General features: G+C 36.9%; 2 protein-coding genes across 8 annotated transcripts in view; one reads left to right on the plus strand and one right to left on the minus strand.

Annotated features, from left to right (window-relative positions):
- Positions 1 to 16,260, plus strand: part of MBTD1 (mbt domain containing 1) — a 39,813-nt gene extending 23,553 nt beyond the window's left edge. For 6 of the 7 annotated variants that reach the window (XM_010578686.1, XM_010578681.1, XM_010578683.1 and 3 more), the window contains 4 exons: positions 783 to 865; positions 1,199 to 1,433; positions 2,108 to 2,185; positions 12,254 to 16,260. In XM_010578686.1, coding sequence (XP_010576988.1) covers positions 783 to 865; positions 1,199 to 1,433; positions 2,108 to 2,185; positions 12,254 to 12,372 — 515 coding nt within the window. In that variant the 3' untranslated portion in view covers positions 12,373 to 16,260. The remainder of the gene's footprint in view (positions 1 to 782; positions 866 to 1,198; positions 1,434 to 2,107; positions 2,186 to 12,253) is intronic. The other variant, XM_010578682.1, reaches the window with a different exon arrangement.
- A 599-nt stretch (positions 16,261 to 16,859) lies between these two features.
- LOC104838758 (nucleoside diphosphate kinase) overlaps positions 16,860 to 19,153 on the minus strand; it is a 6,762-nt gene continuing 4,468 nt past the window's right edge. Inside the window, exons 2-5 of the mRNA XM_010578690.1 lie at positions 19,061 to 19,108; positions 18,354 to 18,455; positions 17,515 to 17,627; positions 16,860 to 17,107 (exon numbers count right to left, since the gene is read on the minus strand). Coding sequence (XP_010576992.1) covers positions 16,990 to 17,107; positions 17,515 to 17,627; positions 18,354 to 18,455; positions 19,061 to 19,075 — 348 coding nt within the window. The 5' untranslated portion in view covers positions 19,076 to 19,108 and the 3' untranslated portion in view covers positions 16,860 to 16,989. The remainder of the gene's footprint in view (positions 17,108 to 17,514; positions 17,628 to 18,353; positions 18,456 to 19,060; positions 19,109 to 19,153) is intronic.

Below are 19,153 nucleotides of genomic sequence, written 5' to 3' on the forward strand. Positions count from 1 at the left end.
GGAGCTCTCTACCCCCACTCGGATGAGATGCAGCTGTTTCCCATAGCTCCCCATGGCGTGCCCACTACGCTGCAATCTTTTCAGAATGTCCAACACTGCATACTACTGCAAAGAAATCTTTCAAGCCGGTGTTGCTCCAGCTAGAATTCGAGAATTGTTGGTTTAAGCAGTTGTAGAAGTTGCCTAAAGTAACAAGTAGTCCTGAGTGTTCTACGCATATTCAGTAGATGAACAAAAGCTAAATATATGTGAAAGATTATTTTCTTCCCTTTATAATAGCTTTTAAAATTGGGAAAAAAATCCTGTAATTTTCCATATTATTGCTATTTTTAGCCTTATTCAAGTTTTAAAATATCCATGCTTGTTCTTACCACTCTGTTATTAACAATTCAAGTGTTTCAATAGTGGAGCTCTTTCCCCACAGGAAAGACACTGGATGTGCTTAATTACATGATTTGTTCTGGGTCATTTGTGTGGGGCATTGTAGAGATGAAGGATCTACGTGGACAGAAAGCTTCAAGTACGAATTATTAATGTTAACATGAAATTACACTTTCTATATTATCCAGAGGTTCATTCATCTGTTTGTTGCAAATGGGCAGCGTCCAGGTGACTGTCTTGTCCCTTAGACCAAAGCGCAGAGAGTGGAAGTTTCTGATGTTAATGTTTTGCTTCTTTGTTACCTTTTTAGCCGTAACACAGTGCCAATATACTATTTTTGTTGTTGCTCTTATGCATGGAGTTTGCTGTTGATGTATGAAAATGTTGTTTAAAATTCACAGGTTATGCAAAACTCCCTTTTAAATGGTTTGACTACCTCAGGGAAACTGACTCAATAGCAGCACCTGTAAAGCTCTTCAATAAGGTAATGAACATTATACGTGTGTATTTAAACTGTAATTAGTATTTTCTTTAAATTTCTGTCTGTATAGTCAATGGGATTGGCCTATTTCATTAAATACAGTTTTGAAAAACTAAGACAACAGAGACTTCTAGAAATAAGAACCATTTGAGTATGTTAAGCTTGAATATTTCTGAAATGTTAAATAAAGGCAGGGGTACATGAAACTTCATAACTGATACTTGGTATTTTCTTGCATTAAGTTGACCAAAATACTCATTGCAACACTGTGCTTAAACCATCTTAATTAACATGTTTGTTTACTGATGTTTGCCTTGTTTGTGTTTGCTTTTCCAGGAAGTTCCAAACCATGGGTTTCATGTTGGAATGAAACTGGAAGCTGTTGATCTGATGGAACCTCGCCTGGTATGTGTGGCCACAGTAACTCGCATTATCCATCGTCTTTTGAGGATACACTTTGATGGGTGGGAAGATGAATATGATCAGTGGGTGGATTGCGAGTCCCCAGACCTCTATCCAGTGGGATGGTGTCAGCTAACTGGATATCAGCTACAGCCTCCAGCACCACAATGTAAGTTCTGTTTTGTAAATAATGTTAACAGTTGCTTACTGGCCCTTGTTCATGGGTGATGATTTTCCTAACTTCATCTGTTTCAAGTGAGGTCAACAGGCGTAACAAAAATAGAAAAATTCTTGCTGATGCTTAGAAATACACAGTTCTAATCTCTTCCACGTTGACTTTTAAAGTACTTCTGGGCATTTCTGGGGCTACTTACTATTTTTTTAATGCCAGAAGATGCTTATTTGATCCAGGGAAAAAGCCTGTTACTTACCTGTCAATTCTGGATAACATCACTGAGAACTGATTTTTCTTCAGGATTGCAAATATATATGCTTTGCATACCAAATTTGAGGGAACTCGGTGTTTGCATAGCTATTCAGGTGCAAAAGTACTTACTGTATGTGAGAAGACTGTATTTCATTTAGTGCATCAAGACTTGTCTTGTCAGGTCAATTTATATGATAATAATTGATAACTGTATTTTGAGAATTGTTAGTTGTTTAATGGGAGGGTAATAGTAGTTACTGCTAGTAGTTTAAGGGGAGGCTTTTCCCACAATAAAGGTATATTTTGTTCGTGCAGTCACTAAGGAGAAATTCTGTAACTGTGTAGCAGCCTTGGCACATTCCGAAGTGTTTTTCCAAAACACTAAACTTTAATTCTGAATTCTTAATTTTTTGCAGCATCAAGAGATAGCCAGTCAAGTTCATCAAAACAGAAGAAAAAAGCTAAATCACAACAGTACAAAGGACATAAGAAAAGTGGGTGACAAAGTAGTGTTTGTACTTTTCCTATTGTTTGAAAAGTTTGTGGTCTCTCCCTGAGTCCCTATTCTATTTGGAAATGTTTGTGTGTAAACAGGTCTTATGCTTAAAGGTGCAGTATGCCATAAAAGGAACTTTTTCATTGAGAATAACCATTTTTTTATAACTTGCAACAGGGTTGATGTTGCTAATAACAATCTGTGTGAATTGTAGGTGGACAACTGTTACAATATTTTTGGTATTCAGGCATCATTTTAATTAAATAATATTTGGACTATGTAGGTATACTGCCTTATACAAAATACTCAGGTATCAATTAACACTGTTTTAATTCTGCTCTTTGTAACACAAGTGTAGGAGTAAGAACCAAGTTACTTGGATCAGAAAGAATGAGATGTAGAAAATTTAAATTACCATCTAGCTGGTTCCTAAAAGAACAAAAAAGTGACTTACTTGCCAGTGGTTTAGATGAGACATCTGTGGGAAGCTGTATGTAAATAAAACTTTTTTATGGTTATTTTCAGAAACAATAAGTAGCGTTGCTGTTTGACTATTCTTGTCACAGTAAAACATCGTAATGACATTTTTAAGAATCTGAAGTGTTCAGGTTCTTTCGATAGTAGTTGTTTCTCTCTGGATGGGGTTATCTTCAAAATTCACAACCAGTATGAATTTGCACAAATGCACGTTTTGTATTCCTCTATATTTTTATTTCCATAACTCTGTTGGTTTAAACTGAAAATCTGTTTTGTATGAGTAAAATAAAGGGAGTAGAGGCAGCCAGCTGTAAGAGGACCTTGTGCCTTCTCCCATGATTCTTCTCTAGAAATCAGATCCATCTGTATTCTCTCCTCTAAGCAATATTGTAGTTTTATATGGCAGTTTTATTCCAAAGGTTCTCAAGCCAGTTTTCCAATAACTGGACAATTTTGAAAGGCAGCTACCTCTTGAGTCACGAGCAGCAACATGACAGCCATTGTACAAGAAATATATGTCCCAAGAGAGGACGTGGTAAATAAGAACGTAGGGTAAGCCTATAGTCTTGTTAAGTACTACACAATTTTTAATGATGTTTAACTCAAGATTTTACAGTATCTTTTTTTAAAAAGAACCAATTACAACTTGGGGGTGGCGTTCGGTTCTGCCACGTAAGAATGAATAGTTTGTCTTGATAGAAGTAGATGGTCTACTTCCAGACAACCTAACTACGCATATTAAGTTTGGAGCATCAAATCGCTATGCTGACTCATTCTCTTGGTGTTTTCTTGGAAACAGTGGAGAGTTGGAAAGAAGGTGCAGTATTTTACACTGCAGACATACGGGCAGATCAGCTACAGAAAAGGGTTTATTATCTGTCCTCTTGAATTGGCCCTGCTTCGTTGTCAAGGTATTTTCTAATAGGACAATAGCAGACAATCAAATCAACAGTTTTGTTGATGTTGAAAGTTATTTTACCTGCAAGTCAGCAAGCCTGACCAACAATAATCTTTAACAGTCTGTAATGTGACATTAGGAGAGATTTTATTATGTGAAATACTCTTCTAAGTGAGAACATGAGGCTTTTCTTAACATTAGAATCTGTATCATCTTGACTTATTTAGACTTGTTTCCAGAGAGTTTTGTTGCTCTGAGACTTGAGTTCATCGAAGTACAAAACTAAATTTTTAAGGCACATTCCCTGAAAGACAGGGGTTTTCCCCCATCCCTTAAATCTCATTTTGAAATACAGAGGCTGCTGAAATCCAAACTATGCTGTTCTATATACGTGAGGTATAGCTGCTTTGCAGATGCTTTTTGTAGCTGTTCTCAGTGAAGTGTATTTCCTGATGATGAATCCTTATGTGGTCTTTAACTTCTGGACAGCCTTGTCTTACAAAGCATCAGTCATTTTGATGACTTCAGTATTACTGCCAATGCTATGATCAGAGACTTCCAAAGGCAATGTGGATTTCAAAGGACTATCATGTGCCTTTGGCCACTCATCCTAGATAAAGTAATAGATATGGGAGGAAACTATTGGAAAGCATTGAAAGATTTCATAAAAATAAAGCTTTAAACATGGTGAGGGAAAAGAACTCTAGATGAGTCTGACACTCATTGTAAAGTCTGATTAAATGGACCAATTGCTAGTTTGAATTGTGCAATGTGAACTAACTGTCCCTAAGAAAACTCTAGCATAAAACCAAGAGCAGGGGTCTGTAGACAGATGCTGACCTATTTTAAAGTAATTCAATTTCAACCAGAATAGTTTTTCATGGAATTAATCGGCTAATCTGGAGGTGATTGAAAAAAAAGTATTCAGACAGGTTTGTGTGAGCTAAAAAAAAAATAATAATCTGTCATCAATTTCACTTATTTCAAATCTTTTTATCTTTGAACGGTAGTTTGTTGTATTGAAATAAGATGCATCCACTGGTTTCTGTTCCATCACAGATGTAGCTATCAGGAAGGGCCCTGTTGACCTGGGATAGGAAAACAGATATCTTAATTCTGAGTAGAACCTGAAGCTCAACTCTTGAGTTAGGTCTACCCTAGCTTCCTGCAGTGATTTTGAGAATTGTGTCAAATGAGATGAAAACTTTGTTTTTATCTAGGGCTTTCCCTGAGGTAGAAAAATTGACCTAAACGAAGAGCTGTGCAGTTGTGCTGCAGTTGTGTAGAACTCATGTGAGGAATTAAAACCCTTGTCTTCCTGGTAAATTTGTGAATGGATCTATTAAGGCAAACTGGAACCTTTTTCACTAGTCATTGCAGAAAGCAAACTTCGCTATTTTGATTTTCAGTCATAAAAAGAAGTTGAGCAGTGAGTGCCACAGATAAAGCAGGTGACTGGGGAGTTCTTACGATGTCTTGTTAAGGGCCTCAAACATTGTACTCTTTCTTCTTTCTGCTGTTTGAGGAAATAAACAGTAAAATCCAGATCCTGTTCAGGATCTTGCAGAAGTATTTTTTAAATAGAATTCAGGTACAGAAAAAACAGCTGATTTGAGTATATCTAGAGAAAGTTGTGAGTGCTGTTGCCTTAAGCTAGGCAAAGATGGCTATATCATTAATTACCTTTGTGTAGGACCTGTTCTTGGATAATTCTGGACTGTCTGAGCAGATTTTGTTTAGCAAGCTATGCTAGACCATTATGCTCCTTTCCTCATCCCCTTTTTTCCACCTAATACCTCTGCAAAAGTTTCTTGATATCTGTCTTACAGTAAGTGTGACACAAACACTGGAAAGGAAATTCCCTTTACCTAGTGCCATAGGAAGATTTGTTATAGTGGAATTTGTTCTTTGTTTCACACTAACCTCTGAAATAAATATGGGCTATGGAAACAAGGAATAACTTCTCATGGGTTTGTTTTCTGGACTGTTTACTCAATACTAAGAAATCTGCTTAATCATCAAAAGGAGATGAGAGAACAAGGTCATGAAAATTTATAGCTGGCTGCCTCCTACATGTTTATTCTTAGTGGGTTATGGCAACAAAAGTGTTGAGTCACAGGAAATAATAGTAAGAAAATGTTTTCTGTAGCTTTTTATTGTTCAGCACTTGTAAATAAAAATAAATAGAAAGTCTTATTTTGAGAAGGATTTCAGTCATAAAACTGTATAATGCAGTAATAATGCTTTCATGCTAAAGTAACCACAGCTGATTAACAAGAAGCTCTATATATGTCTTAATTAAACTAGATTATTTTTAGTACAGAGAAGTGTTACTTCCACATATTTTTTTCATGTACTCACAATGCACTGCAGAATGTCTTTGAGTCGTTCTGCTGTGTATAATGATGCAGATTTCTAACACAGTATTTTACCTCCTTACTGAGTCCATTGAGAAGTGAGTAGCATGTATTCGATGTGGAGTAGAAGTGATTACATAGTGAACTCTGCCGTAATGGGATTATGATAAAGGAAGAAAGTCAGACTCCTGTTGTTCAGCTGTGCCACTACAGAAACTAGTATAACTAGCAGAATTAACACTCAACGCTGAATGGGAACAACTTAAAAATCTTCTCTCGTATTCCTTTGTTGTTGAGAAGTAAAACATTATGGCTGGATGCAATGCTTTTTAAGAGATCTTCAATTAGGAGAATTTCTTAATCCATAAAAAGTAGTAAATTTGGAGCTGAGAATACAGCTGTGCTTTTTTTATTCCTTTCTTTGAAATCTACAATGGGCAACATAACGTTAATTTTCCTTTATGTTAGTGTGACTTAGAAGTAGTTAATGTGCACACATTTAGTAATAAAGATAGAAAAATTACATGTCAGATTGTTACACCTTTTATGGAGAGGCTGATAATACAGATGTTCCTAGGACTTATTTTAAGCATAATTTGTTATTGTCAACTGTTTGGAATGCCCAAACACTTTGTTTTGGTGGGATTACTGATACACAGAGCATGAAATAATTTTCTTAAAAATCTAACAATGTTTTTAGTCTATTATAAGTAAGAAGACTGTCCAAAAGGGCGTAGAAATTAACTAGCATCCTACCTGGCCCACCCTTGGATGAAGCTGGTATTTTTTCTTAGATTTATTATGTTGCTATGTAAGCAGCTTGTCATGTTGACAGTGACCCATTTAGTAGCATTTGGATTGTAAAGATGTGCTTATTTTACCCTTTTTGGGTTTTTCCTTTTTAATTAGAACGGTTTATAACTATAAGACATTCTGTGTGCATGCAAAATACCAGGTGGACTGTTTGAATTATGCCTTCTGTTTTGTCACTGTGTTCTCAGCCAGCAGTGTGTCTATCGTTGCTGCTTGCTTTTTATTCAAAGAAAGGAAGATCAAGTTGCATGTAGTTTGTGTGTTTGCTAGATAGTTACTGTGTTACTTGTTAATTTCTAATTGCAAGCATAAGTTTTGTGAGCACTTTTGTGAATACTTGAGAATCACTTCCAGTTTTGTTTCCCATGGTGTTTATTTCAAGTGGGTAGGATTTTGTACCATGTGCCTACTGGTCAGAAGGCTGTGCAGGTGAATACTTGAAGGGTAACTTATCAGTTTGCCTAGACTATTCATTAATAATGTGGTATGCAGAATCTGCTCATATTGTCTGCTTTCTAGTAGGTGTATATATTGGAATAAGGTTATTGAAATGATAATTTGACCTCAACATTTTAAAAGCTGGATTCTGTAGACAACTTTCTGCCTAATTATGGTGTTATCTCTCTAAAAGGCTCATCCTGATGTTGTCTTGTAAGAAGAATATTTAAGCATGGTGGTATCTTTAGCATATGCATAATCTAGTTACCTTGTCTCTTCAGGGCTAGGCTTTTGTTTGTCAGGTAGTCTTTATTTGACGGTGCTGAGAATACTTAAAGCATTAGCAACCATAGTTTTGATATAGCTGAAAGCAGTGGAGAAGATGTATTACAGTGCTTGTGTCCCTGATATTGTAGAGAAGTTTCCTCAGGCACAGAATCAGAGCATCTTAGTGATAAAGGAGGAACATGTTAATAATTTGCATACAAAATGTTTTCATAACATTTTTTTCATTAATTCAATGTTTAATAATCTGAAGGCATTTTAGAAGATACTTTTTCTAAACACTGAAATGCACATTGTTGTTTGTAAGGCACTGTAAAAATGGGAAGCACCGTTCTAAAGTAATTAAGAGTACGTATTTTTAAACTAGGTTTTTGGAGGTGATAAACTTTGTCTGGACTGGATTATTTCCCCAGAACCATTCTCTCTGTCACTGTTAGACACACTCACTGAAACAACTGCAATTATGAACTGAGCCCATTATGTCTTGGGTGTCCAACCAGCGGATTGTATATTGACTGTGCAGTGTAGCTGCAACAGAAGCAATTTACGGCATTTGTGTTTCGTTGGTGGATCATGAAATAAGTGGATCATGTTTGTAAGCAATGCACTTGAAGTCCTGTCAGCTAGTCTCTAGAATTCAGTAACTAAAGTGTGGTTGTTGAGAACAAAATTCCCAATAATAACCGAATGGTGCCATTGTAGAGGCCCTTTTTTTCCAGAATCGGTGATTGTGAAGCAGAGCCATTTCTCAGTGAACAGTCTGAGTTACCTAATGCACTTTAACCCAAGCGTTTATTTTAGTTTGACTTGATGTTTAGAGAGGAAGATACCAGTTGGGAAGAAACCTGTCAGTTTGTCCAGCCCACCCATGACAGGTGAGGTGCGGAGGAGCTTCTCTGGTGATGACGAGTTGACTCCTCCTCCATATCGAACCCTTCCAGCACAGACAGCCCCGGAGGCCTTCCAGCCTCCCAGCACTAGCCGCGAGTTCAGTCCCAGCCTCAAAACAGGTAACTAGCCACATCAGTCTTTGTTACTGCAGAGGGAAATGGCGGACAGGGTGGGGAACTAAGCATGGTCTAGCATGTAATGTGCTGACTCATCAAATCTCTTTCTTTTTTCTTTTTTCTTTTTTTTCTTTAAATTTTGGTTGGATTTTTTTTCTGTTAGAGAGCTTTTCATTCTCACTGATGCACCATGTCACTGAATGAATCATAGAAAAGGATTGCAGCTGTTTCAGAATTTCATAGGAGGCCATATTGTAGGTTACTGAGGCACAAAGGCACAGAAGAGCTCTGCAGAGCTTTAAAATACGAAAATGCACTCCGTAAAACTGAACAGTAATGTGGATTTGGGAATATTTGATGTAAGCAGGAGGTTAGTGTGGATTATCTTTTGCAGAGAAAGTAGCTGTACACAGTAAATAAGGAGTGATTTTTGTCTGTGTCAGAAAAAGGCAGTTATCTGGGAAGAGATCTTCAGAATGTAAGCATTATTTGAAATTTTGTGGGTTACTAATATAGCAAGTATATCTGAAAATACTTTGTCCTTTTGGAATTTGATCTTTTCCCTATTTTTGCTGTAAAACCTGGGTTTGGTTGAAGTATTGACAGTATAATAGTGTGTCTGTATGTGTGAGCAGAGAAAAACTCTTAAAAATTCATTTAGCAGTCATGTTGAGCAAGTAGATTAAAATGTTGAGTTTCTTTAAGGATAGTTTATGTAATGTGATCAAACTTCAATTATAGAAGTCCACTGCAAGAATCTAGTAGTTCTTTCTCTTCCCTTTTTATAATATGTATGGCAATATAATGTAGCAGGTAACCAAAGTATTTCTAACAGATATGTTGTAGCAATATGATCTGTCGGACACACTGGATTATGCTCTCCCTGCAGGACAGCTGTCAGGTTGATAGATTGAGCTTCAGATTTGCTTGATTTATACTGCCTTAAACTTGCTTTAGTCTGAGTAGGCTGCCTTATTGCTATTTTTAATTGACTGTGGAATACATCCAGAACAGTTTCCCTTGTCCGTGTGTTATTCCCTTCACAGAATGGGACACAGTAACCCACCTGCCGCCTTTAGACCCTGAGGACAAATCTTGACTCTCCTCTGTACACCTCTCAACATTTCTCAAGAACTCCTTCATTTTTACTTTAGCTTGCTACTTGTGTGTACATGCCTGTTTTTTAACAGAGTCTCTGATGCAAAAGAGAAGTCTTCCTTAAGAAAGAGTGTTCTGGAGTGTTTGTTTCTGCAGAGCTTTTCTTCTCTTACTGCAAATCTACACCTAAATTGCGTATATGTGGTGCACAGACATGCAGTCTGAGGTTTTCTGTGTCGTTAGATCTGCTACAAAACACCTGTGTTCTTTGGTTTCTGATACCTGATGCTTTCTATGATCATTTGGGGGGAACTTTTTGAAGTTCTGAATTCTGGAGAGGCTGGACAAAATTAGTTTTATTTGTGATGTAGCCTTGTCATTGTTCAAAAGTGTTTAAATTTAAATTGAAACCAGAAAAGCCACACATTTTAAGTCTGGGGAAGAAGAGGGCATAACCCTAATATATAGTAAGTTAAGAACACATTTGAAATCAGCTGGAACTTATGCATATTCCTCAGCATTGTACACTGTCTCACATTTTAGTAGCTGTAGGATGTAGGCACATTGCAGGAAATGCTTATATGGCTTTGAATGGGAGTAGTGTAAGATCAGTAATGAGGCAGGCATCTGCACTAAAACTTCATGTCTATTGGAGATCTCAGAAAGGCTCATTAAGCAGCTCTCTCCACTTGTGTACTGTCATCAGCACAGCAGAAGGTTTCAGTACTTCTTCATCTTGTAAGTATGAAGTGGTTTCACTCTCTAACAAAGTCACGGTGCTTCTTTAGGGTACATGAGTACTTTGCATCTTTGAGTCATATGAAATGATCTTTTAAGCACTGAAATGCAACCGTTGGACAGCTTCACTTTACAAACAGCCTATAGCCAGCCTGTCAGACAAGGAGACTGTTCTGAGAGACTCACCCTACTTCTGCACATATTCTGGACCTCATTGCTGCGTTCTATATTTATGTTTTGGGGGTTTGAATGACATTGCATCAGACAATCTTTCTTTGTCTCCAGGCAAATCAGAGAGACTATTTAAAAAGGGAGTACCTTGTGCGTCTGCGTCCCTTTTACTTCCATCATGATTGGTCAGATGACTTCCATTAGCTTTTTTAATTCTTCTTTCAAGTAACTTTTGTTGTATAGCTGTAGCTAAGCTTTTCTTATGGAGGATTGTAGTTAAAAGCTGTATAATAGGGACAAATGAGGCAAAGTATCATTAAATATCTAAATGTAAGGGGTTTGGTTCAAATTAGCCGGAGGCAAGTGAAATTATGGAGACCGCTATTACTCCTGTACCTGCAGAAGCATTCTACAAATACTGGGGGGGAGAGAAGAAAAAGAACATGCCTGGTGAATTTCAGATTGTATCCCTGACTTCTGTTTAGCCTTTGCTTAAGGTATTAGCAGCATATCCAAGTAACCAGTTATGTGTCTTATCATTTAGACAGCACTTTTGTCCTCCACAGATCAAGGTTCTTGATCAGAGTTCAGCATAACGCAGGGAAAAGTATTTAGGAAAAATAAAAAAGCAGCAAGGGATTGTGGGCTATGTAGGTGGGAGGAGGCATCTATTAAAGAAAGAAATGGAGAGTTTGCATTACACTGCAACTTTTTGACTTTTTTTTTAATACTTTAATTTTCAAATTTTATTTTTATTTAGCACAAGAGTTTGTTTCAACATGGAAGATGACAGAAAAATAATAAAAGAATAATCAAATGGCTTATAAGTTATTGCAGGGCTACTAGTAGCAACAGGTTATGGGTGGGGTTTTTTTCTTTCACTGCGTATTTCTGCATTTCAAGATAACATTGGTAATGCATATAAACTTTGTATTCAGTAGCTGTAAACTTTAATACTCTTCTCATTCATTTGGTCATAGAGAACTATTTATTTTCGTATAATCAACCCTTTAATGTGGGTACTGCACCTTTAATGAAAGTCTTGACATGTTTTGTTTTCAGTGTTCTTCTCATTGTGCTCATACTTTGGTATTTATCACTATTCATTAATGAAACTAGAACAGTAGTTGTGACATTATTGCTATTCATAACATGTTTTTTATGTCTTAGATCTCATTTCTGTTATCTTTTTACAAAAGAAAGAAGAGAGAAGATTAAAACTACAAAAAAGATGTTTTGCTTGAATGAAACTTATCTTCTGGGATCTTAAAATTTTAATGACGTATTGAGAAATCTTTGTCAATTTTTTTTTCTTGTCTCACATAGACCGGTTACAGTAATTGGGCTAAGTAAGGCGAATTGTAGATCATAAATGGCCAACAGTTAATCTTATGTTTACTTCTGTAAAGACTAAATAGGAAGTAAACAGTAAAATAAGTATTGTTCTGAGCAACAGTGATTACTCCTATTAACGTGTTCATTTAGTTACCTTCTTAAACCAGTGGTTTACAATACTGAATTCTTGAGAAAAGCCTGTAGAGAATATAAGTAACTTATTTAAATGTGTTAATATTAGAGCATAACTGAAGGTTCAATTTATGGTCAGAAAGCATCTGATTTCTGTGGGATACTGAGTGTTAAAAGAAGAATCACTAAAATGCAGAATATAAGAAAATGGAAAATCTGGCATCTGTTCCCAATTTAAATAATATTACATAAATTTAAGGAAAAGTTGTATTTACTTTGAATTTTATAGATCTTTAATGTTCATCTTTTGTTTTTAGTGACTTCATTGCAGCTGAAGGAGGAGTTGCTAGATGGAGAAGAGTATAGCTTCCTTCAAGGAGCATCTGATCAGGAAAGCAACGGATCTGCCAGTTACTACATCAAACAAGAACCATAAGGCAGCTCAGAAAAGTGAGGGGCAGAGTATTGGTGATAGGAAAGAGCCTTTCTCCAAGACTGACTGATTTTGTTCCCACTTCGATGGTACAGTTCAGGTGACTGTACCTGGGGCACTTTGCTAACTGTAGATGAGTTAGACTCAGTTCAGAATTTTTTGGAAGGGCGGGGAAACTATTTTAGTGAAAAAGATTTTTCAATTTATTAAAAACAAAAAAGGACACTTTTGTGTTGTATTTGAAGCTTTTGAAAGAATTTTGTAATATTTTCAAGTTCAGATTTATTGTGCATTGTTAACAAGAACTGAAATTCTAATTTTTTGGTAAGATTAAAGTTTAATTAGCATGATTGTGGGAAGCGGTTGGAGGAAGATAATAGTTGCAAATACAAATGAACTGTCATAACAAATGAACCTTTTTGGTACAAGTTGGGAGACTTCTAGACTCTTGTGAACTGCACTGGTCACGCCTCTGGTTTTTTTTTTATTGTGAAAATAAGGCATTTAAGCCCTAATTTAGAGGCATAAATTGTATGTGGAAGATAATCCTGTAAAGCTCTACTCAGTGAGTAGCCCCAGTTGCAATGGAGCCATCACCTGAGGAAGATTTTAACTTCTCAAGATGTTTTTATTTAGTTTAAAATACTTTTTTTTATATATATAAGATTTTTTTTTTAAAGAAAAGGTTCCTTAGGGTCTGATTCAGTGCCCTTTAATATCAGTAGCCTTGTCTCCATTGACTGCAGTAGGCATTGGATTGGGACCATAAAGCTTTTGTCTGTTCATGACTGTCTGTAGTCTTGGAATGCTTCAGCAAATGTTTACAGAGCCCTATGCCAAACTGGAACTTCAGAAAATTCCCTCATTTGGAAGATTAGTTTTAGCTATGAATTTAGACTAAAGAAGAAACAGATGGACAGTAACTCTCGCCTCCCTTGGTAGTGGGAAGGAACTTCTGAGCATTTTTCTGGTTTATTTTTTTTTCTGTTCAGAAAGACCTAGGTGTTTCTTTACTATCTTAAATATTTATTTGTGAACATTCAAAACTGATGTTCCACATGGTTTCAGGTGAGCTAAAAGGAGCCATACATTGTGGATTAAAAAAAATTAGTTCAGTTCTGCACAGCCTGCAATATTCTTTTCTTGCTGCAATAGTGTAATATGGAAGTTGAGACTTGAGAACAGTATATAAATCATATACTGTCTAGTATGTAATCCATAAACTGGATTTGCTTATTGCCTGGAATCCTTGTGTCTCACTTCAAGTATCCCATTAGCCCCTCCTGCTTAACTGTCCAGATTTTTTAAAGGCAAAAGTCATGTAAAAGGGTGAAAATGTCTACCAGTAAATTACAAAGTATTTTAGCATGAGCTCTTAATAATTTGGATTTTATCTTTCCATATTTTTACACTTTGTACGTTTTTGTAAATGATCTCATTCGTGGAGTTGATTAGTGAAATGGTTAATCAGCCCTGCAGAGCTGTGACTGGAAAAATGTGCATCAAGAGCTTTAGCTTTTACCAGTAAGGTTCATTAACTAAACTCTCAGGAATTAACTGCATATGTTCTATAAGTGCTTCTGGGTCTTAGCAGGTCCCCTTCAGAGCAGTACAATGATCATCTGACTCTTGACCATAAATTAGGGCTTAAAAAAAAAAAATTCATCAAAATGATTGTCTGTGTTCCTACAGCCTAAGAAATGCTTTAAGGATATCAACCCACAGAGCCCCAGGAGACCATTTTTGTATATTGTTGTTTGAGCCTAAAAAAAAAAAAGTGCATAGAAAGTTGAAAACCAGCAATTTGATTATTTTCTAAAATATTGCTCTAACTTTGGGTACATAGTATTGGTAATATGCACAGGTTTACCTCATTCTATGCAAGAGGGGTTAATTATGTGAAGTTTTGTATTTACTACTGGAAGTAAAAAAAATGTCCTGTATAGTGTAGGAATGTCTGGAATTCTTTTCTCCCTTACTGGTAAAATTTCTTAAATAATGACCCCTTTTTAACAACAGCTTCTTATATTGACAGAATCTGGTTATCAGATTATAAGTATCTGTTACTTCAGGTGGTAAAGACATTTTAGCTCTCTAGAATAGCCATAAAAAGGACTTTTTCAGGCTTGGTAGACTTCAAACACATTCTCTCAGATTCTGACCCACCCATGACATTTCTTTTGAACAGCCTGGATTGGAGAAGCAGGATTAGAGACCATTGTAATGACACTTCGAGCCTTGATTATTTTTTTTTTTTCCTGTGTTCTCAATTTAACCTGCTGTAAAATCCAGCTCTGCAAGCATTGATTTGGTTTGGTAAGTACATCACTATTGATTTATTTTATTTTATTTTTTTAAATGCAACAACCTGCAGATTGTCCCAGTCAGCTGGAACAAGGTTGGCACAATCTTGCTTTCTTCTCTCATCAATAGCTTCTGACTTCAGTAGAAAAACTGTTGCATTAATTTGTGTTTCATGATGTGAAAGCTTGGGCTAGTAATGAGCAAGGTATATTGCCCAGTCACTAAACCTTGGCCTTCTGCGTATTGCCCGGGCTTATACCTGATTTCTGAGTTACAGCCTTCAAATGTCAAGAGGGGAAATTAGCACTTAAGTTGAACATGCTTCCTGTGTTGGAAAAATGTAAGAATTGGATTTGAAGTCTGTCAGTCTTTATAATGTTCTTTAAAAATAGGTATTTTATTCATTAAACACTAAAGTATGTGAGTGCATTCTCAGATACACATGTTACTTCAGTAGGAGTTGGGTGAAATTTCTCTTTGTGTTTCTGAATTCAAAATAGACCTAAATTGTGTGTTTGTCAAGTACAGTGAAATATATCCTAAGCAAACCACATAAGGAACTAACTGAAGTCACTTGCTTAGGAGAGGTTTAAGGAAAACTTGCGCAAAATTCAACCAGTTATTTAGAGCGGTCTCTTCAACGAGTGGGCTACCTGTTGGCTGTGGTATCCATAGTACGGGCTTCACTGTATTTGTAAAGCATTCGTTAGTAACATGGCTCTAGGTAGTTTTATCTTCACTTTACTCTAAGCCATGTTATTTGGCTAAAAGAGCAGCAAAGTGTTGGACATCTGAAATCTTCAATGGGGTCAAACTAATTTCAGTATTTGGCATAGCAGGTTTTTATAACCATAAGGTAGCGCAAGTTATGTACCTTACTTTGCAGCTACCCTTCTTCTATTGCTCAAAATCTTTCTGCTGACCTTTGATTTTTATGTTATTTTAAATACAACTCTTTAACCTTTTCCTTGCTGCATCTGAGGAAAGCTAAAGCAGTTATCAATTCCTTGTTCTACGGATACTAACACGGGTTTCAGTGTTTGTTTGTTTTTTTTATTGTTGTTTTATGTGATGTGAATACCCTCTCCCGTCAATATTTGTACGATGGTGCTAATATATTTGGTAACAATCCTTTATTGGGAAGGGATTTTAAAAAACTGTGATTTCAACTGAATTTTTCTTCCTTTAATTTTCATATTTAAAACAAAAAGCCACAGCCATTTATACAAAAAAGGCATCAGCTTTGGCCCCTGGGAAATGTTGGGGCGGGAATCAAGATTAAACAAATAGGGTTTTTACATCATTTCTGTATGTATTTGATATATAGATCAATATCTGTACAAATTTAATCTTTTATTTTCTTGGTAATTTGTGTGGTCAATGAGAGAGCATTTAAAGCTTTCTCATGCAATGTACATAACTAAGTGAAAAAAATGCTTTTGGAGAAATTAATGTTACTTTCATTTTTACGAGACTGCAGATTTTCAGCATGGATGTGAAAAGCATTAAAATTATAACTTTGTGTACAAGATGAAAATAATTCACTAAATTTGCCTTTTTTACACAAAATAAAAATGATAAAAAGTCTTTTTTCTGAGTAGTGGTTGTTTTGTTTAAAAGGCACTCACTGGCACACACATAAATGCATTCCAGTTTGTTTCTCTTAAGAGAACGCAGATTAAAAAAAATACCCACAGTTTGTAAAACCATGAATGTTTTAAGTAATTGGGTATGTGAGTCTGAGCAGAAATAAAGCATGAGCTTCTAAGCACAAGGCAAGGTATTTAATATGAGAAGATTGTAGCATTAGATAGCATTTAATAGAGAGCAAGCTTTGCACAGTTGGTATTAATAGTGTTCACAGTTGGTATTAATAGTTGTGGAGGGAGGGAAGTTTTGTCATGGGGTGGGCCATTCTTCTCCTTTTTCAGTTCTGTTATATCGGAAGGAACTCGAGCATCCCTTCAGCTCTCCCTCTGCAAGCTGGCTTTCCAACTGTAACGTATTTCAGTAGCCTTCAAAGCAACTTTGCAATGAACAACTCACTAAATTTTTATTCAGATATGCTTGTATGTTTGTGTTAACTATTCCTTCTACGAGAAGAAAATATTGAATGGCTGAGTAAAATGACTTATGTGACTATTTGAACACAGTAGTCTGTTTTATAGTGAATATACCACAACAAATTAGTTCGTATCCATTTATTTGACAGTGCTGAAAATGACTTAAGATAACCGTGGTGATAATTGCTCCCAGATCAATAGCTGGAATGAGATGACGTGGTTAAGAAGGCACAATTCATTGTGGAAACTCATTTCACTCATAGATCCAATCGTGTGCACAAGATTTGAAGTCAATGAGCTCTGCAGGTTTGAACCACAGGTTGATCTCCTTCTGCGCACTTTCTACGGAGTCACTGCCATGAATGATGTTTCTGTGGAAGGAGAGAAATGCATTGTTTGTATAAAAGTACAATTTTCAGCAACCTAGTAGTTTTCCACGTGCAAAAACTTGGATGAAGCATCTACATCTGCAAGACTACTATTTCGGGTATGGTATTCAAATACCCCCACTACAAGAGCTAATTAAGTCTAGCAGGGTGACTTGGGCTACTTTACTACACCAGCCACTGCCACTGACTGATCTTACATGAAGCTCTGATGAGGAGCTGTATTTCAAAAAAAGTCAATTTTGTGCCAAGCCATTTTCTTAAGTAGCAGTTACGGATTGTGACCTGCAAATAAGATATCATCAGACTAGGATATCTACCAACAATTTCTAGAACAAAAGTCTACCAACTTTGAGTTTTTAATCTCGATTGACAATAAACTGAGCACATACCTTCCTACTTGAATGCAGAAGTCACCACGGATGGTACCAGGCTTAGAGTCTGCAGGGTTTGTTTCCCCCAGCATTACTCTCCCAGTTTTAACTACGTTAAGTCCTTCCCATACCTTAAGGAAAAAAGACAACTCCTATTAATCCATGCTTATATGAAATACTAAAGATTAATTTTTGCTAATAACATACTTTGCAAAGAAACAAAGGCTCCACCACTAAAAAAATTAATCTAGCCTACATTCTCTCTTAGGCCTCTAAAGAAGTCTAAGGGAAAAAAAACATCAGAACTGAAAGTGATTATAAAAAGGACTATCAACATTGTCGCTCCAGTTAAGGAGACACTTCAACAAGCCTCAGAGTTAACTGATGTACAAGGCCAACTTCAAAACCTTTCTGTTGTGAATGGGCAAGGACAGCCAGATGAGTTGCAAGCGCTCCTAGTTAGGTACATACAAGAGGAGATGCTACTATGGCCGTTATATTGTTTGGGGGGGCAGTGCAAAAAAGAATGACACAGCAGATGGGTTTCTGTGGGAAAGCCCTGACCGTCTTTTGCCCAAAACAAGAGATTTTTTTGGTGCGGAAGATGGGCTTGAGGGAATTTTGCTTAAGCCATGCTAAGCATTGTCATATGCGTTCTATATATGCACACCTTCCCCCTTCTTAATAAATAGTAAGTTTCTACTTGATTTTAATTTTGGTTTTCTTTTGCCACTATCAGAACAGGGTAGTTTGAAAAAGTGTTTACGTAACAGTACATCTGAATATTTTAAAATAATTTACAGAGTGAGACAAATATATTTGGGAAAGTAGTCTTTAAGTAGAATTAAGCCGCTTACCATGGCCACAACAGGTCCAGAGTTCATGTATTTAACCAAACCAGGGTAGAATGGTCGGTCCTTGAGGTCAATGTAATGTTGTTTGAGAAGGTCTTCAGAGGCCTTTAAAAGGACAGATGTAACATTAAATACCAGTTTCAAAATATACCACCAAAGGTGTCGCTGCTTTACGACTACAGCAGTAGCGACTGGACTCACCAGTCATTAATATTATCAGCAGTTACTGCAATGCTATTAGGGGGGTTCCAATTAAAGTTCCTAATTTAAAACCAAAGCAGCACACGGCGCACTGCCTGTCTTTGTAGTAGTGTCAGTGTTGCGAGTTGTCAAAATTATTTCTTTGCATTACAGTAATCCTCAGCAATAAGCTGAGTGCAAGATGTCTGGATGGCGTTACCCGATCCAGCCTTTCGGTCAAGGTCATTTCGGCTCTCTCAATTAGGCTGCATTAAGCCGTCCGAGCAAATTTTGTTCCCTCAGGAAAGGGGAGAGATCAAACGTTTGCGCTCGATAGAAAGCTCGGCCTGATGTGACCCGGGACTTCCAGCTGTTGGGCGGGTTCGGCATCAGATTCCCATTCCGATGCAGGAAAAAGCCGCGTAGGAAGGTGCACACCATTTCAGGACCCGTTCTGGCAGGTGAGGGAAAGCGTTTAGGACGAGGGAGCCGGCGCAGGGGGGAGCGATTCCCCGGCTGCCGAGACTTACGTGCACGAACTTCATGGCCGCCAGCCGGAAGCCTTTCTGCTCGAACCGCTTGATGATCTCTCCCACCAGCCCGCGCTGGACCCCATCGGGCTT

This window comes from Haliaeetus leucocephalus, unplaced genomic scaffold, assembly GCF_000737465.1.
Source record: "Haliaeetus leucocephalus isolate CR32 unplaced genomic scaffold, Haliaeetus_leucocephalus-4.0 Scaffold646, whole genome shotgun sequence".
NCBI lineage: Eukaryota > Metazoa > Chordata > Aves > Accipitriformes > Accipitridae > Haliaeetus > Haliaeetus leucocephalus.